Source organism: Chrysochloris asiatica, unplaced genomic scaffold, assembly GCF_000296735.1.
Source record: "Chrysochloris asiatica unplaced genomic scaffold, ChrAsi1.0 scaffold00030, whole genome shotgun sequence".
Taxonomy (NCBI): domain Eukaryota; kingdom Metazoa; phylum Chordata; class Mammalia; order Afrosoricida; family Chrysochloridae; genus Chrysochloris; species Chrysochloris asiatica.
Window position 1 is genome coordinate 22486086 of NW_006408548.1, and position 20229 is coordinate 22506314.

The window sequence follows — 20229 nt, forward strand, 5'->3', positions numbered from 1 at the left end:
TAACCAAAGGAGTTCTGGTAGCGTAGTGGTTACGAATCGGGCTGTGAATCTTAAGGACAGCAGTTCGAAACTACCAGCCACTCCACGGGAGAAAGATGAGGCGTTCTGCTCCCTTAAAGATTTACAGCCTCGGAAACCTTGTACAGGGTCGCTATGGGTTGGAACCGACTCGATGGCTCTTAACAACAACAACTTTTAACCAAGATCTATCTGACACCAGCAATGATAACTCTCATTCCATGTCTTCTTCTGAATCTGGCTTGAATTTCTGCCAGCTCCTGGTTGATATACTACTGCAACCATTTTTTATTATCTTCTGCAAAATTTTACTGGCATCTGATAATAATATTAGATGATTTTCACAATTCTTTAGGTCACCTTTCTTGAGAATGGGCACAAATAGGAATCTCTTCCCATTGTTTGACCAGATAGCTGTTTTCCAAATTTCTTGGTACAGATGAATTAGAGTGTCTAGCACTGCCTCAGTTTGTTAACACATTTCCATTTGTATTCCATCGTTTCCTGGAGCCTTGTTTTTCACCAGTGCCTTCAGTGCAGCCTGGAGTTTCTCCTTCAATACCATAGTTTCTCCACCATATGCTACCTCTTGAAAGGGCTGAACATCAACCAGTTAATTTTGGCACTATGGCACTAAGCATTCTTTCTCCTTTTAATGTTTCATCATTGAATATTTTGCTCAGGGAGTCCTTCTATATTGAAAGCCAAGGCTTGAATTGCTTCTTTCAGCTTGAGAAATGATGAGCATATTCTTCTTTTGGTCTTCTAACTCCAGGTCTTATTATATTTCATTGTAATGCTTTGTCTTCATGAGCTGCCCTTTTAAGTTTTCTGTTCAGCTCTTTTATAACCTCATTTCTTCCAATTGCACTAGCGTCTTCATGATAAAAAGCAAATTTCAGAGTCTTTCTGGCTTCCATTTTGGTCTTTTCTTTCTTCTGTATCTTTTTTTATGAACTTTTTCTCTCTTCATATATGATGTTCTTGATATCATTCCAGAACTCCTCTGGTTTTCCATCATTGTCGTGTAGTGCATTAAATCTGTTCTTGAAATGGTTTCTAAATTCAGGTGGGATATATTCAAGATCATATTTTGGCTCTCTTGGACTGGTTTTAATTTCATCATCTTCAACCTGAACTTGGATGTGAGCAATCAGTGATCTGTTCCACCGATGACACTTAGCCTTATTTTGGCATCTGCATCATCTCTTCCCAACGATGTAGTAAATTTGACTTCTGTATAGTCCATCTGTTGAAGTCCACATTTATAGTTACTTTTTGTTGCTGTAAAGGGTATTTGCAATGAATTTGTCTTGCTAAACTATAATGCTATCTCCAGCCTCGGGAGTCCTGGTGTGGTGCTACAGGTTAATGCGCTGGACTACAAGATTGGTTTGAACTGCAAGATCAGCAGGTCAAGCTCACCAGTCACTCCTCAGAAAGCCTGTACAGGGTCATTATGAGTTGGAGCCAACTGATGGCCCTTAATAACAACAACATCTCCAGCCTCATTTCTCTCAGCAAGGCCATATTTTCTAATTCCAGATCTTTCCTGTTTGTTTCCAACTTTCACGTTCCAATCACCGGTAATTATCAATGCATCTTGATTACATGTTTAAAAATTTTCAGACTGAAGAAGTTGGTAGAATTCTTCAATTTCATCATCTTTGGCTTTAATGATTGGTGCATAAATTTGAATAATAGTATTAGTTGGTCTTGTAGGAATATGAATATTATACTATCACAGACAGCATTATACTTAAAGATAAATCTGGAAATGATCTTTTTGACGTTGAATGAGACACCATTCCTCTTCAATTTGCTGTTCCCAGGATAGTAGCCCATATGATTGTCTGTTTCACTGTGTCTAACTAATGCCTAGACTAACTAACTAATGCCAAGACTTCATTTTGCTTGGATTCACTATCAGCAGTCATGAAAACAGCAGTCAAGAAATCAAGTGACATATCACGTTAAGCAAATTTGCTGCACAAGACCTCTTTAAATTGTTCAAGAGAAAAGGTAAGTTTGAGGATTAAGGTGAGGCTAACTCAAGCAATGGTATGTTCAAGTAATTCATATGCATGTGAAATTTGTACAATAAATAAGGCAGACATCAGAATTTTCTGCATTTGAATTACAGTGTGGAGAAGAATACCAAAAGTATCATGAGATGCCAGAAGAACAAACAAACCTGTGTTGGAGGAGACACAGCTAGAATGCTCCTTAGAAGTCAGGATGGTGAGGTTTAGTTACTCAGGAGAGACCAGTCCCTGGAGAAGGACATTACACTTGATAAAGTGGAGAGTCAATGAAAAAGATGAAGACTCCCAGCAAGATGGATTGAAACATTGGCAGCAACAGTAGGCTCAAGCATGACAACAGTTGTGAGGATGGTGCAAGACCAAGCAGTGTTTCATTCTGTTGTATATAAGTTTGCCTTATGCACCTAACAACAACAGCAGCAATAAATAAGAGAAATTGATTTTTATGCATTCCATTTCAATTTTGATGACTTCTGTTTTCTAGATTCATACTTCACACATTCCATGTTCTGATTATTCATGGATGCTTGCAGCTGTTTCTTTTAATTGTGCCATATCAGCAAATGGAGGTCCCAAGAGCTTTACTGCATCCACGTCATTAAAGTAAACTTGTGGTATAGCACTGTAGGTTCAGCACGGGACTGTGAACGTCAGCCATTCAAGCCAGCTGTTCCTCATTAACACAGTACAGGATTGTTATGAGTTGGAACCTACTAGACAGCACTTAACTACTTTGAGGAGACAGCTCTTTCCCAGTTGTATTTTGAGTGCCTTTCAAACTGAGGAGCCCATCATCTGGCACTATATCTGACAGTGTTCTGCTGCTATTTATAATATTTTCAGTGGCTAATTTTAAGAAATGGTCTGCCTTTCCATCTTCCTAGTCTGTTTTAGTCTGGATGCTCCACTGAAACCTGTCCACCCTGGATGAGCCTGCTGGTATTTAAAATGCTGGTGGCATAGCTTTCAGCATCACAGCAACATATAAGCAACCACAGTACAACCAACTGACAGGCAACTACTGGATTTTTAAAGTACCATATGTGGTGCCTTATGATAAGCTTACACTACATGGTCGGTAGTGTAAACCTATGAGCTGCTCCTTGGAAATCCTATAGAGTTTCATTATGGATTGAAACTGACTTGACAGCACTTAACAACAACAACAACAATATGTTAATGAAGGAACCCTGGCAGTGCTGTGTGTTAGATGTAAGGCATGAAGTTCAAACCAGTCAGCAGCTCCAGGGAAGAAAGATGATGTTGTCGCTACCTGTAAAAATGTACATTATCTGGACTCCAATATAGGGTTGCTGTGAGTCTGAATGAACTCAATGGCAATGGATGGGTTTGAATAAACGATTCAGAGTTCCAAGACAGACACTGGCATGCATATTAAACAATGGCAACCCCTCCTCATTTTGAACTTCACTTTTGTCATTTGAGGAAATGAATGTGTAAGTACTAAGGTAAACTGTCAAACCTAATATCTGTGACTGTTGGACCCTAGATGGATCAAGTGTAGAGGTTCAAGTTTAAAAGTGTGATAGAAAGAACATCATCCCACTCTTCAGGAATATTTCAAATTATTAATTTACAAAGATACCTATATGTTGACTATCCTCTTCTTGAAGGAACCAAAATAAAGTGAAGAATGGGAAATCATCTTGAATGAGTACTTTCAGAGAGCCTGGGTGTGGAACTGATCTCAACAGTTACCTTCGAAGTTACTTGTAGTCATTTAAGAAAAGATGCCTCACTTAGTGAGTGCCAATTGGCCAGGTGCTGGGATAGTCACTTTATATGCATTATCTGTAATACAACAGGCTCTAAACGGAGAACCAGTGACTTAGAATTCTAATGTATCTGTATATATTATTAAAACAAATGCTCTTCCACATTTATGTTTTAATTTTTTCCTGAGAAGGCAAATTTCTAAAGTAAATGTATCATACTTTCTTGGATAGTTTTCTCAAATATTTGAGCATAGGGTACTCTAGTGTTTTGTTTTCATAAATTCATGAATTAGTACTTTTGTGAATACACAGCTGTCTTGTGAATAGACTGAAGTAATATTTTATGTTTGTGCTGTTGTTCATTATTTGCAACTTCTATTCTAAATATAAACCAACAGTTGCAAGTAAAAAAAAAGGGAGAAGAATTTTGAGAGCTGTAATGAACACTGAACAAAGAGTACACTGGTTGAAAACACAGATACAGGGTTAGGCAAGGCTGGGTCTCAATTCCAGCTCTATCATTTGGGAGTCTTGGTGTGGTGCTGGTGGATAAAGCACTGGACTGTAGGGTCAGTTTGAATCTCAAGGTTGGTGGTTCAAATTCACCAGCTGCTCCTTAAAAATCCTATACAGGGCCGCTACGAATTAGAACTGACGACAGCATTAAACAACAAAATCACAATGAACACTTCACACTTTGCTTCTAACTGAATTTCTTTTTATTTTCTGAAAAATTTTTTTATTGAATTGAGTGACGATTAATAGAACGGATCATCAGTTTTACTTTCCACAATCATCTACTTTAATTTTGATTGTATGTAACAACAGTTACAGCCCACTTTCTTTCTATAGTGCTTATTTTCATTTCACCCTCCTTTCCAACCCTTCTGAGCTTTGTTCATAGATAAGTAATGCCATTTTGATTGTGAGTAGTTGACCATTCCATAGTGAGTGTCCCTTACTAGTGTTGTTATCCCCTTTGTATACATATCTACCTCTTGACTGAAAATTGTGGCACAAGAGTGAGTTGAGTTCCAGACATGAAGGATGACCAAGGACCATAGTCTCAGGTTCCTCCAGTTCTTTCTGAGCAGTAAGTCACATCTTTTTTATAGTTTTGAGTTTTGTTCTACATATTCTCCTGCTTTGTCTGGGATATTCTAATGTGATCCCTTTCAGAGCAGTTGTTAGTGGTAGCCAGGTACCATCTAGTTCTGGTGTGAGAATCATGGAGACTGATGTTCACGTTTCATAAATCCATTGGAATAATTGGATTTCAAGCATTTCAGTTTTCACTAGTCTTCTTGTTTTCACACATGGAACATCCAATAGTTGTATGGGGAGAAAGATGAACCTTTTAACATGCCATTTGTAACTCAGCAAACTAGGATGTAGAACATTGTCTTGGTGGACTATGTTATGCTAATTGACCATGGTGTCTCCTGAGACTGCTGTCCTGAGCCCAGCATCTCATTGCCTTAAAGTGTCTGCTTATGCTTCATTTTGTTCCCTGTGTGCTCCAACACATTCATAGGTGTTCAGACAAATATCCTCTGTCAAACCTTTAGATATTTGTGGATATACTACCATTGTTGTTGTTGTTAAGTGCTTTCGAGTCGATTCCGACCCATCGCGACCCTGTACAGGGTTTCTGAGGCTGTAAATCTTTACGGGAGCAGACTGCCTCATCTTTCTGCTGTGGAACCGTTGGTAGTTTCGAACTGCCGACCTTGAGGTTCGCAGCCTGATTCATAACCACTACGCTACCAGAGCTCCTTATACTACCATTAACCCTCCCATATCCATTAAGCCTGTGTATCTGTGCATGTATCTACCTGCTGAATAATGTTGTTCTAACATTAACAGTATTTACCTCTATCCCTTTTAACCCTTGTATTCCTTCCTGTGTCTTCACCTGTCTTCATCATTCTCCTGCCAACCTACCTCTTGATGTATATTGCCTTTCCTGTCACCTGAGTTAACACATGTCTGTCGTCTAGTCCTGGTGTGACACTGTAGGATAAGCACTCAACCTCAAGTTCGGTTTGAACAACAAGGTTGTCAGTTCAAACTTACCAGCTGCTTCTTGGAAACACTATACTGGGTCTTTATGAGTCAGAACTGACTCAGCAGTACTTAATAACAACACCCTCTAGTCAATGGTTCACTTTCCTTTCCACCCCAAATAACCATCAAAAAATGTTTTTGTTTTAGCATGAAAACCTTTTCTTGAGTTGTTAAAATAATGTTATCATATAATATTTGTCCTTTTCTGATTGACTAATTTCACTCAGCATAATATCCTCTAGGTTTACCCATGTTATGAGGTGTTCTGCAGAATTGTTAGTCATAGACAAATGTTAAGAGATAACTTCGATCTTGTGTATCAATGTCAGTGTTAGAGATTTGGAAGCAAGCACCTATTTTTAGAATAAGACAGTTGAGTATTTCACTTCGATACGTGAATTAGCCTCATGATCATAAATTGTGGCTGGGTATTACAGGTCAAGTTCCTGTAGAAGCAGATTCTGAGTTTTTTTTTTTTAAAGAAACTCTTGGGGTCATAACCTGTGAGTTGTGAGGGACACAGGGTTTGGCAGAGGGAGAAATTGAACTGATATTCAGTTACAACAGAGGTCTCAAATTAGCCTAGATCTTATGAAACACTTTCAGTATTGTCTTGCTTTGTGATAAAGGGAAAAGCCATTAAGCCCTCTCCATTAATCTGTCATTCAGTGGAGCCACTAACCTCTCCATTTAAGAGACCTCTTCTACGTGGTGAAAGCACATCCTTTGGCCCGGGGTAATTTGTTGAATAGAATCTTCTCAAGTAAGAGCCCTCAGTACTTCTCAGGTAAGGGCCGCCTGTATGCTCAGAAACTGGAGAAATTAGTGTCTCAGACCTGAAGAAGACTCGGGAAGCACACAACAGCTACTATACCTGATTGGCAATTGGCTAAAGAATGAGTAGTCACATGTCTTCTGAATTTCACTGATGTTTTAGGTTTTTCTCTCTTCAAGCAAGTAGAAAGAATGAAATTTAAATATTTAACCCAATGTAATCAAGTTTTATAATTCTTATCTATTTTTTTTTTCATCTGAAAAAACCTTGTAATGTAGGTAGAGTTTTTGAACTGTGTGCGCTCGACCTCAAGGTCAGTTTAAACTACAAATCAGTGGTTCAAACTCACCAGTCGCTCATTGGAAATCCTATACACGGTTGCTATGAGTTACAACTGACTCAACGACACTTCAAAACAGCAAAGAAAATAAATCTCCTGAAAGAATGTAGAAGGGGTAAAAAAAGAGTGCACCTTCATCTAACATGTAAATCAATATATTCTTTGTAACTGATGTTGAGTGCTGTTGAGTCATAGCGACCCTGTGTATGATTTCCAAGGAGTGACAGGTGGGTTTGAACCACTGACCTGCAGTTAGCAGTCCAGTGCTTATTCTACAGTGCCATACCAGGACTCCATTATGATTCTTAATGTGCTGGATTAAAAACTATAATGAGTGTGAACTTAGCTTATTTAGATCTCTTGAACCAAAAATAATAATGAAATGCATTCCTGTAAATTACATTCGTATGACTATAAGTATTGAAGATTTCTGTGGAACCAATATAAATAGCTAAAGAGTTTACTAGCTTACTTATTCTCTCCATGAGTTTATTTTAGCCCTTAGCTTAATTTCTTTAATGTTAGCATCAAATGAGGTAATGGATATAGAAGGGGGCTTTGAAAAGTTCATGAAAATGTTCTATTATTTTTAAATTCCATGTTCCCTCAGATTTTGAAAACCCCACTACATGAATACCCTTGGCAAAGGATGACTTGAGACAGCGATGAAAATATTTTTAAATTATTTATTAAAGCTCACTTATTTGTGGATATTTTAACCAAATGATGTCAACCACAACTTACTTTCTGTGTTTTCCAGACAAGCACCAAACAAAATTCTATCTTGGTGCTGTTACTAGTCATTAAAACAAATAAAAAAAACAAAAACCTTTTAGAAACACTGAACTCCTGACACGTGTACGGCAAAAGTATTATTAGTGACCTCACCATAGAAGTTGACACACCCACACATAATTCACTACCAAGTGGTCAATAAGAAAAACATTATGGTGTGCTCAGGTGTGTGTAGACTTGGTGGTATGTTGCTTGTAGGCTTTCTTTTTAACATCTCTCTACTTCTTCCCGTGTACTACTATTTTTTCTGTTTCTTTTTTATTGTTTCGGTGACACAATGTCAATTGTCCGTGTTGAAATTTATTTCAAACTGGAGGTAAGAAAAATGAGAATGATAACTCTTTTTGCTAATTTGGCTCTGGCTGATTTTATACCTGGAAGCAAGAGAGCTGATGGCACTGGTGTGTGGTTGATTAAGGGCCTGTGCCGATGATTTCTGTAATCAGTCTTAAGTATAACCTACCTTTGTAGCTTTGGATCATCTGGTCCAAAAGGGGATCATTTTCAGAATTTTTATCTTATGTCCAGATAATTATATGAAGGCAGAATTATGGTCTGATGTCACATTTGGCCAAAGGATTGATTATGAAATATGAGAGTAAATCAGAAAGTATTGTTACTAGAATTCTAGTTGGTATATGCATAGGTTTTTTTCCCAAACATGTTTAATCATGTCTTTGCAACTAGTAGATGGCGGCAGGCAGGTTCTTTCAGTAACAACGGGATCTTCAAATACATGTGAAAAGTTGAAATAAAAGACAATGGATTTTTTTCCATGAGCTTTTTGAAGCCCCCTCATACACTTTTTTAAATCTCATTAGAGTTACTTTAAAAAACAAACAAACAAACAAACAAAACAACTTTGTTTTCCATGGGTGAAAAATGAATTTGAAGTCAAAGCTACTATCAAATTTTCAGCTAAACTAAAGTGAACATCTTCCCGAATCATTGAAGCTTTCCAATAACTTTATAGGAATGCTGTCCCACATAAAACAACAGTATTTAAATGCATCAAACATTTTAAGAAAAGTGAAGACTTCAAAGATGAGCCAAGAAAAGGAAGACCATCAACCTTGATGAATGAAGAAACTGTGGCTGATATCCAGAAACTGATGGAAGAAGTCCAAAGTACTATCACTGAAGCAATTGCTGCTAAAATTAGGAGCTCTCATGGTTTTATATTTGCAGTTTTAAGTGCACATCTTGGCTCAGCCAGTTTTAGGCTCAATGGGTCACACAAACATTGCACAAAGATCAGGTAGCTCAAAGAGTTTATTTTTCCACCAGTCTTTTTAAGCCTGATTGAACCTAATGACAATTTTATGGAACGAATCATAAGGGGGATGAGACTTTGGTTTACCCATATGATCCAGAGAGTAAGGTCCAGTCCAAAAACTGACTTCCAAAGATATCTGCTGGGTCAGTTAAATTCAAAGCAGAGAGGCCAACTCAGAAATTTATGATGATCATCTTGGGATTCCAGAGAAAATCTTGATAGATTTTCTCAAAGGACACAGGACAATCTTTGGGGCTTATTGGATAAAGTTTTAAGAAAATAAGAGACTGCATTGATGAAAAAAAGGCAAATAAATTTGAGAAAAATATTGCGTGAGGGAATATTTTTTTATCACAACATTGCAACTGCTCATTCTTCAAGGGTAGCAAGGGCTGTTCTGTGAGAATTTCTGTGGGAAGCCTTATACTATCCTCCTTGTAGCCATGATTTTGCCTCTTAAAATTTCTTGTTGCTCCCTAACCTCAAAGATCATTGAAAAGGAAGATGATTAGAGTCCTTCTAGGGTACCAAAACTGCCAATTTGACATGGTGTATATCAAAAAGTGCAGAATTTCTTGGAGAATTTCTTGTTGGTTGTTGGTAGGTGCCATTGAGTCCATTTAGACACATGGGACCCTCTATACAACAAAAGGAAACATTACCCATGCCCTTAACTGTTACGTGTGAACTCGATGCTGCTACTGTGTCAATACATCTCATTAGGATCTTTCTCTTTTTCTGGTGATCCTCTACTTTATGAAGCATAATGTCCTTCTCCGGGGACTGGTCCCTCCTTACCATATGTTCAAAGTATGAGAGATGAAATCTTGTCAGCCTCGCTTCTGAGGAGCTTTCTGGTTGTACTTCTAAGACAGATTTGTTTGTTCTTCCGGCAGTTCATGGTACTTTCAACATTCTTCATCAACACCGTAATTCAAATGTATAGATTCTTCTACACTCTTCCTTATTCACTGTCCAACATTCATATGCAGATAGGCAATTGGAAATACATGGCTTGGGTCAGACAAACCTTAATTCTCAAACTAATACATTACATCTGTTTGTTTCATGACTGCTCTTTCCATGAGTGTTTATGATAGATCTAAGTAAAATGCAGTCTTTGACAACTTCAATCTTTTCTCCATTGATCATGATGTTATTTATTGTTCTACCTATGAGAATCCTTGTTTGCTTTATATTGAGGTGCAATGCGTACTGAAGACTATGGTTTTTGATCTTCATTTCAAGACCTCTTGGTTCCCAGCAAGCCTGTATATCACAGGTTGTCAGTGATTCTTTCTGCAATTCAATAGCATGTTCTTTTTCATAAAATCCAGCTGTGAGGATTATTTGCTCAGCATACATATTGAATAACTATGTTAAAAGGATATAAACCTAGAGGCTACCTTCCCTGATTTTAAACCTCTCAATATCTCCTTGTTTTGAAAAACAAAACAAAACTGCCTTTCGGTCTATGTACAGGTTCCTCATGAGCGCAGTTAAGTGTTCTGAGATAACACTTTCTTCTCAGTACTATTTATAGTTTGTTATGATTCACAAAACCAAATGCTTTTGCATAATCAATAAAACACAAGCATCTTTCTGATATTTTCTGCTTTAAGGCAAGATTTATCTGAGGTCAGCAGTGATATACCTTGTTCCACGTCCTCGCCTGAATCTGGCTTGATTCTCTGGCAGCTCCTTGTTGGTGTACTGTTGATTGCAACAGTTTTTGAATTATGTTCACCAAAATTCTATTTGCATGTGACACTGATATCGGCATGCCATTGGTTCACCTTTCTTTGTAATGGCACAGATATGGATTCTCCCAAACAGCTAGCTTTTTTCCATATTTCTTAACATAAATGAGAGAGCTCCTCCTGTGTTACATCAGTTTGTTGAAACATTTCAATCTGTATTCCATCAGTTCCTGGGGTCTTGCTTTTCCCAAATGTCTTGGATTTCTCCTAGAGGAAGGGTGGTTGTTGTTGTTAAGTGCTCTAAATTTGGTTCCAACTCATAGGGAATCCGTACAGCATTGCCTGGATGCAGCTGGTGGATTTGCACTGCCTTACAGCTCAAACTGACCTTTTGTCCAGCACATAATCCTGCAGCACTACACCAGGACTCCAGAGGAAGACTTAGAGAGATTGGAAACACCACCTTTAGAATGTATGGACCTCGATGGAGACCATATCAAGAAACAATTTCATGTTTTGATATTTTTAAATAAAGAATTCTATAATTTTATAGTAATAATTTTTTTTTACCCTCATATACAAAGGCAATTGTTTTGGAGCTTCCCTCTGCTTTCCTTTAAAAACAAGGTGATATAGATTAAGGGGCACAGACATGAACCTTTCTCTTCCCATCCATCTCCTAGAATTCTCTTCAGTGAGAAAAGAAAAACATCACTACTTTGTTTTCCTAATGCATCTTGGATTCTTACCAGCAGGTTTATGCAGTCTGCTGCTTGTCTTTCAGATTAGAAGAATGCTGGCATATTTTAACAGTTTCTAGGATTCAAACAGCCTTTAATTAACTGCAAATTATGATTTGGAATGTTACCAAATTATGGAGACTCTGAACACTGTGGTGTTCTATAATGAGCGAAGGTGTTTGCTCTTCTACAGAATAGTTGATTGTGTATTCATAGGCAAAGAGGGGTGCACTATTTGAATTATAGTTCCACTGCCTGCTTATTGGTGGCCTTCTAAATTCTGCCTACCCATACCTGGCAAGAAGGTGGGTAGTATTTGAGGGCTCAAAGCCATAGGAATGCTGCACAGAAGTGGGATTGTAGTCCTCTAGGTGTCAGATTGGTAAAGTATGATGACCTGTGTTTGTGGTTAAGTTCCTTTTTCATGCCAGGATCCTGTCATCTTGCCACCAGAGTTAAGGGTGTGATAGAAAAGAGCAGCTCTATTAAATAATCACTCAGACAGTACATTTTCTGAGCAAAAGTTGGTTTTCAGAGAAGGATGGAGTGCAATTGAAGGGTTTTCCTTTTGCACTCAGAGATCTTGGATGCAACAGATTCCACAGGGAATTTAGGAATAAAGGGAAGGGATCACCAGATGGGGAGTGGTAGTCTGTTTGAAATGTCAAGTGTTATTTACTTAATTGGATAGATATAATCTGAAGAACAGGAAAGTGTTCAACTACTACCTTCTGACTAATGGCAGAACTGCTCAGTTGACCAGTTTTTACAGTGGAGATCAATAATTCGGTCATCTTTTCCTATAATCCATAAAACTGGCCTTAATGCTCAAGAGGAAGTTGTCCCTGACTGCTTTGTTCTCTTCTCCACAGGTGGTACATGCCAGAGCCCGGCTCTCCCAGCCCTGGTCCGTCCACCAGCCCCTCCTTTACAACCATCGCTGGATATTAAACCATTTCTTCCTTTTCCTCTTGATACTGCGGCGGCAGTCAACCTCTTTCCTAATTTTAATGCGGTAAGTACCAAGGCCAGTTTTCTATTTGCCATAGTACTGAAAAACCTCATAGGGGTCAGGGGAGTTTTGTCCTGTAACCTCCCTCTTGTTTTATCATTTAACCCATAGTTTGTCCGAAAGCCATGCTGAAGTTAGTTGTCTGCTTGGGTATGTAAAGTTCTGAGTCAAGCTCTTGTTCAAGGGAAAAGAAAAAGTGATTTTCTATGACTGGCCTGTTTATGACTTGATGTCTCCCATTTAGTGTCTTCTGGATTGTAGTCACAGTTTCTATTGTTTTCTTTGAATACATTCCAATTAGAATGTAATGAATTTGTTGAAGACAACATTGGAATTCTAGTAGGTATCTAAAAACATAAATGTGTGTTTCTTCAAACTTGAGTATGTATATGTCTTAATTTTAAAATTTATTACTACTTTTCTAATGTAGTAAAAAGGATTGATAATCATGATAGTTATAAATTTCATGTAAAGGATACATTTTTCTCCTCCTTTAACACCAACCACATCAGGTCTCTAATCATGTGAGTTTTAATTTATTGATTTTCTTACAACCTAACCACAGTTGCCCAAGTTAAGTCTGTCTTACATTATTTCCCTCAGTTTTAGGTATTGTCTTGTTTTACTTGGGGGGAGTGAGAAAAGAGTACTTTGTCCACAATCTTATCACAAGTTCAATTACTTCATACTTCTGTTTTTACTATTAAACATATGTTTGTAAGTTGGCAGACTCATCATAGTTATCTGGTGATACTATTACAAAAATGCCACAAATGATGGCTTTAAAAAATAAACTCATTTTCGCATGTTTTTGTTGTTGTTGTTAAGTGCCGTCGAGTCGGTTCCGACCCATAGCGACCCTGTACAGGGTTTCCGAGGGTGTAAATCTTTATGGGAGTAGAAAGCCTGATCTTTCTCCCACGGAGCAACTGGTAGTTTTGAACCGCTGACCTTAAGGTTCGCAGCCCGATTTGTATGTTTTAGGAGACTGGAATTCTGAATTCAGAGTGCTGGCTCTATGGGAGAGCTTTCTTTCTCTGTTGATTCTGGAGAAAGACACTTGTCTCTTTTGAGTTTCTTGTTCCTTGACATCTCTTTTCCTCCATCTTTCTTGCTTGTTTAATCTTTTTTGTATCTCAAAAGATATTGACTTAAGATGTAACATATACTAACCTTGCTTCATCAAACACAATAAAGACAAGCTATTTCAAATGAGATTACAGCCACACATAGATGCTAGGATTTACAACATGATTTTTTGAAGACACATTCAGTCCATAAGATTCCACACTGTCTTCGGCTAGGTTTTCTAGAGAAGCAAACCAGTGAAACATACATATACACACACACACACACACATATATATATGTATGTATATATGTGTAGCTGTGTTTGTAGCTATGTATATATGTGCATGTGTATCTATGTAGATATATTTATGTGTAGCTATGTATATATGTATATATATAGAGAGAGAGAGAAGTTCATTATTAAGAAAATGGCTTACAATTGCAGAGTCTCAGGTCCCCAGTGGAAGAGAGAAAGAGTAAGTCTTTTCCATGTGTCCATTATATTGGGAGCAGGCCACAGCCCCAAGAAAACATCTTTTCAATTGATTGCTCCTCGTTTCTAATCATCATAGTGTAAACCACCTCTGTGTTAGGTTGTTTCAACATGGGAACCAGCACATCCTGACTGCCAACCCTCTGAAAATCCTGGCCTACTCAAGTTGAAAGGAGCTCTGGTAGGGTAGTAGTTACAAATCGGGCTGCTAACCTCAAGGTTGGCAGTTTGAAACTACCAGCCATTCCGTGGGAGAAAGATGAGGCTTTCTGCTCCTGTAAAGATTTACAGCCTCAGAAACCCTGTACAGGGTCACTATGAGTCAGAACTGACTCCGTGGTACTTAAAACAACAACTCAAGTTGACACAAAACCCTAACTGTTCAAGTCCAACCTTGTCATTGTGAAATCTATAAACTATAAGCATAATCCCTAAATAAAGAAAATTGTGAAGTTATACATGTGCCTAACGTGATATAGGAGTCATGGTGTGGCACTGTGGGCTAATGCGTCAGACTGCAAAGTCATTTTAACTGCAAGGTTGGTAGTTCAAGCTCACCAGCTTCTCCTTGGAAACCTTGTACAGGGTCACTGTGGGTTGAAATCGACTTGATGGCACTTAACAACAACAACAACAACATGATATAACTAAAATGCATACAACTGAAAATGCACTGGCCCCATATAAATCTTACATTTCACAAATGAACAACCACAGATATTCGATGCACACATACAGAACAAATATATATTCATTTAAATGTCCAAAGGGAACGTTCTTCAAGCCAGGCCCCTGCCCATAGGTACACAGCTTTACTCAGTCTGTGGACCTCGAGTCCATAGCTACTCTGTCTTTCCAGGCCACTGCCTCTGCTGCTGTCTGCTGCCATCACCTTTCCAGGCACGAATCCAATATACTTCTTATGCTCTTCCTTCTTAATGGTGGTCCTGGGATCATCTGTTATTGAAATGAAACGTGTAACTACTCCCTCCTTTTAGTTACACATCTACTACAATAACAGTTGTGACAATCACAATTAATCCTACTAACAAGTGCTCAAAATTTTAAAAATAAAATCCCATCTACACCATCCATCAGCCCATTTCACAAGACTCAACTGGAAAAGAGGAAAACTAGTCAGTGGAGACTCTGCCATATTCCTTTCATTCTGAAACTAAGCATACACATGAAACTTGTAAGTCAGCCACTTCATGCTTTATACCCCACTCCCATTTTTGACAGCCAATGTCTAAATTGCCTGTCCCTATCAACCTAGTACACTGAGGATACAGGTAAGTTCCTTGATCAGAAGAATCTTCCATTCCAGTTGGCATTTTGAGCAACTGCATCCATAAGCAAAAGTCCACTTTATCAAAGTGTAGGTTTGGTTACAACTCAGCCCTTGCATTTCTAGCTAGGTCAAATGGGTACCGGCTGCAAGTTGGAGAGTTCACACACACATATCTCTTTGCATTTCAAATCAGCTGGCCTCTTCACTCTCAGCCCTAGCCCCCATTAGCTATGTCAGTGCCAATGTACTCAGAAGTTCACACAATGCCCTAAACTTTAGATTGGTCAATCTTTGTCTCTTCAGCCACTGTCTTCACTGCTACATTTTTCCCAGTTCCACTCACACAACCAGATGGTCACCAGCAAACATACAGCTCATCAGTTTCCTTTAACGTTCAGTCCTAGAAGGGGGTTTTATCTCATGGGCTGGCTTTGCTTGCCTTGAATGCCCCAAAACTCAAAATGCCAAACTGTCCTCTATGTTCTCTGCTTTCTTTCATTCATGTATCTCTTGTTCTTCCAGCAGTTCTGGGTTGGTCTGCATGTGTTTTCAAATACAAATATCCCAACTCTGAAGATTCTGGGTGGGGCTCAGGATTCCACCTTCATACTCTAGAAAGTTTTAAACCAAGAAGTCTATTTTTTTATCTAGGCAAATTCTAATTACACTTTTAGCAAATCCAGTCAACTATAGACTCAAAGCAGTTTGCAAGCTCTCTGTAATCTTCACACCCAATATTCCAATCACACACATACATCTTTTTACAATAATGTTGTTGTCATTGTTATGTGCCGTGGAGTTGGTTCTGACCCATAGCAACCCTGTACAGGGTTTCTGAGGCTGTAAATTTTTACAAGAGCAGAAAGCCTCAACTTTCTCCCACAGAACAGCGGGTAGTTTCAAACTGCTGACCCTGAGGTTAGCAGCCCAATTCGTAACCACTGTGCTACCAGAGCTCCTTTTTTAAAAAAATCATTGTTGTGTTGTTGTTAAGTGCCATCGAGTCGGTTCCGACCCATAGCGACCCTGTACAGGGTTTCCGAGGGTATAAATCTTTACGGGAGTAGAAAGCCTCATCTTTCTCCCGCGGAGCAGCTGGTAGTTTCGAACCACTGACCTTAAGGTTCGCAGCTCGATTCGTAACCACTACGCTACCATGAGAAATTAATATTCATAAGACAGTCAAACACATAAAACCTCTTAAAACATTGAACTTCAATCATTTCTTCTCCCTTGAACTAATCCCATATGGCCTTGGACCTCTGACAAGGTAGATTCAAGTAGGTCCAAGGCCTATATCAACCATCCTCTTTAACCATATACATGCTCTCTCTGCATAGTTCCAGGTCCCCAGTAGAAGACAGAGAGATAGAGCCTTTCCCAAATGTCTATTATATTGGGAGCAGGCCAAAGCCACAAGGAAACATTGTTTCAGTTGATTGACTGCTCATAGCCAATAATCATAGAGCTAACTATGCCTTTATTTAGGTATCATCACATTGGGAATAATGACTGCCCAACTTCCAAACCTCTGGAAATCTTGGCCTGATCAAGTTGACACAAACCCTGACCAATACACAACCTTTGGTTCCCCAAAAGTCATGTCCTTGTCACATTCAAAGCACATTCATCCCATCACATCATCCAAAAATTGTTGTATCAATTCCTAGTCTAAAATCTCATTATCTGAAACATCAACATCAAATATGGGTGAGATTTTTGCCATAGTCCATGCTGGGGAAAATGCTTCTTCATTTATAAACCTGTGATGAATAGATGACTAGTTATTAATCAGGAGTCCTGGTGTGGCACTGTGGGTTAATGCGCCAGACTGTAAAGCCGTTTGACCTGAAAGGTCGGTGGTTCAAGCTCACCAGCCACTCCTCGGAAACCCTATACAGGGTTGCTGTGGGTCAGAACTGAATCTACAGCACTCAATAACAACAAGCTATCTATCATTTGTCTACCTTCAAAGTACAGTGGTAGATAGTTATCTTACAAATAGGAGAAATTGGCGAGAAAGAAAGAATAATAGGCACCAGCAAGTCCCAAACCCAGTAGATCCATTTACCTTATCTCTTAAAGACATGAAAATAATTCTGTATTCTTCAGGACCATCTAGGCAATGCCTTTGCCCTCCAGACGCTGGGTGTTAGCCATACTCTCTGGATTCTGAATGGAGGTCCATTGGCCTTCCAGGCCAGTTCTGTTGCGTAGGCATTGGGCAGCCCATTCTGCTATTCCATCTGAATGGCTAACCATCCCATCATCCCTGGCAGCCTCTGTTTTTCTATTCCCCATTATTGAAGATTGTCCCTCAACTTTGGACAGTACCCTGTCCCACTGGCTCACCTTAACAGAAGTCCCACTGTCCAGAACTGAGTTGGCAAACATCTGTTTTTTTCAAGCTAGGATAATGTGACCCCATCCTTTCAGATCCGGGAGACCATGGCTCCACTCTGAAATCAAGAACGTCCTGCTGATATTTGAGCTACTCCAGAGATGGTCCTTCACTTTGTTTTGAGAGAGAACATATGTAGCTCCTTTGGTCTGTTTCCCCCTGTAGAGTTCCAAGACACAGACAGTGGTTTTTTGTTTTTGTTTTTCTTCTCATTCTTTGTCCACTTCATTGTAAAAATGAATGGGTTTTCTGCTGTAGTAGATGAGTTCCTGGTTTGACTCTGTAGGATAAGCGCTAGACTGCTAACTTCAAGGTCGTTGGTTCAAACCCATCACCTATCCTTCAGAAAACCTTATGCAGGGTCACTATGAATCAGAACCAACTTGACAGCACTTAACAACAACAAGTTGGTTAGATGCATTAGTCACAAATTTAATCTCTTTAACAAATGATTATATAGTCATCTTGTAAATATTTTCGTTTTTTCCATAGACTTTTCTAAATCTCTAAGTTCTGTTTTCATTTTGCACAATTTACTTTTATATCCATCTCTTTCTTTCATATTTTAGTATAAGTTGTTGTTATTGTTAAGTGCCATTGAGTTGGTTCTGACCCATAGTGATCCTGTATGGTGCTTCCAAGAAGGGAATGGTGAGCTTGAATAAGGAGAAATCTTACGGCTGCTTTAAGGTGTTATGTAGAAATCACCTTAGTCAGTTATCTAAATTCACTATTTGCATACTCTACTTTCCACCTAACATTTGAACATAATTCAAACAAGTTTCTTGCTACAGCATAAAATGTATCCACTTTCTTCTGTTTTCCCATCACATGTTAATTTTCTTTATTGTCTGCATTTCTAGGAGCATTCTGTTGCTTGTGGCACCATATGTATTCTGTAACAGTATAGGGACTTAACTCTGTAACCCTCATAGGATGGAAATTGATAGAAGGGTTGAAAAGGTTAGAAACAAGTTATACTGTTTTGAAACATAATCTGGATTCACCTTTAGTAGCATTTATAAAGCAGTTATTAGTGTATCAGTGATAGGACCTGTCAGCACATCCAATGAAAAGTAGATTAAGATGGGTGGACACTAGCGAAATACCTCTGCATCCTTGTTGCAATGTCTTGCCCCTATAATGGATTTTGTATTTTAATTATGTCTGGATTTTAATTTTTTTTCAAGAAATACATTTTTGTTAAGTGCCGTCAAGTGAGTTTTGACTAAATGTGACCCTGTATACAGGGTTTCTGAGTGCCTGGTGGGTTTGAACTACTGACCCTGTGGCTGGAAGTCCAGTGTTTAGCCTATAGCACCACGTATAAGTGGGCCTGTTTTCCTTTAATAGTACTTTGTCACCAGGAGCTTGAGCTGGAATTAATTTAATGGCAATTAAAACAACAGTGAGATGGGACAGTTAGGTGCTATTGTTTTTGCTGCCTTTGACTCGCCCCTGACTCATGGTGACATTGTGTATGCCATAAGAAATATTGCCCAATCCTGCCTCATCCTTATAATCACTGTATGGTTTATCGTAGGGGGTATTGTGCTTATATTATCTTACCAAGGGCTAAGGAGATCCTTGGTAAAATAAAATGAATAGCACAATTATCTCTTATACCTCCTGATGACATGTATAAAGGAAACAAGTCAGACAGTATGTGATTCATAAGGCTTTTCATTAGTGAATTTTTAGAACTAGATGGTCAGGCCATTCTTTCTAGTCACTCTTAGTGTTAAAGTACTGAAACATGCCTACCATGGCTTATCCTGCTTGATGTGAAATGCTGGTGACATTTCTTCCAGCGTCATAGCAATGTGAAAGCCACCACAGTACAACATACTGACAGCTGAGTAATGGAATTAGGGGGTTTGGCCCTTGCTTAAAAGGTAAGGAAGAATTAAAATTCTCTCTTTACTTTGGGGAGAAGGGTAAAGAATTTTCCAGAGGAATCTTTCTTTGATAGAACATAGATTTTTTATTTTTAATTCTCAGCATCAAATTTCCTTCTTCTTAAATGACTACACTAAAATCTCCTGGGTTGCTTTTCTTTAAGCTCCATCTCTGTCTCTCTGTGTTACGTGGCTTTCTGGCATAACCTTGCTTCCTGGACATCTGGGAGATGGTTCAGCAAGGTACCCTCCGGTCACTCAGGTCCCATATGGCTTTTGAGTTTAGATAAAATTCTAGGAAGATTATAAAAGCTTGGTTTAAATTTGTCCTTTGGGAAACATTAAAATGAAAACAATTAATTTGACTGGTAATGTGTATCTTGCTCTGAGTTGGCACTGACTTGACAGCACTAGCAACAACAACAAACAACTCTTTGTCATTAAATAAAACTAAGTGATATGTCGTGTTATATGACACTGAGCAAATCTATAACCTCTGCGCTATTCTTTTTCCTTCACATAGATTGGACCTAATGATCTCTTCCTCTTTTCCTCTCTCTCTCTCTCTCTCT

General features: G+C 38.6%; 1 protein-coding gene across 1 annotated transcript in view; it reads left to right on the forward strand.

Annotated features, from left to right (window-relative positions):
• Positions 1 to 20229, forward strand: part of ZNF385D (zinc finger protein 385D) — a 561594-nt gene that overhangs the window by 103369 nt on the left and 437996 nt on the right. The window contains exon 2 of the mRNA XM_006851632.1: positions 12365 to 12507. Coding sequence (XP_006851695.1) covers positions 12365 to 12507 — 143 coding nt within the window. The remainder of the gene's footprint in view (positions 1 to 12364; positions 12508 to 20229) is intronic.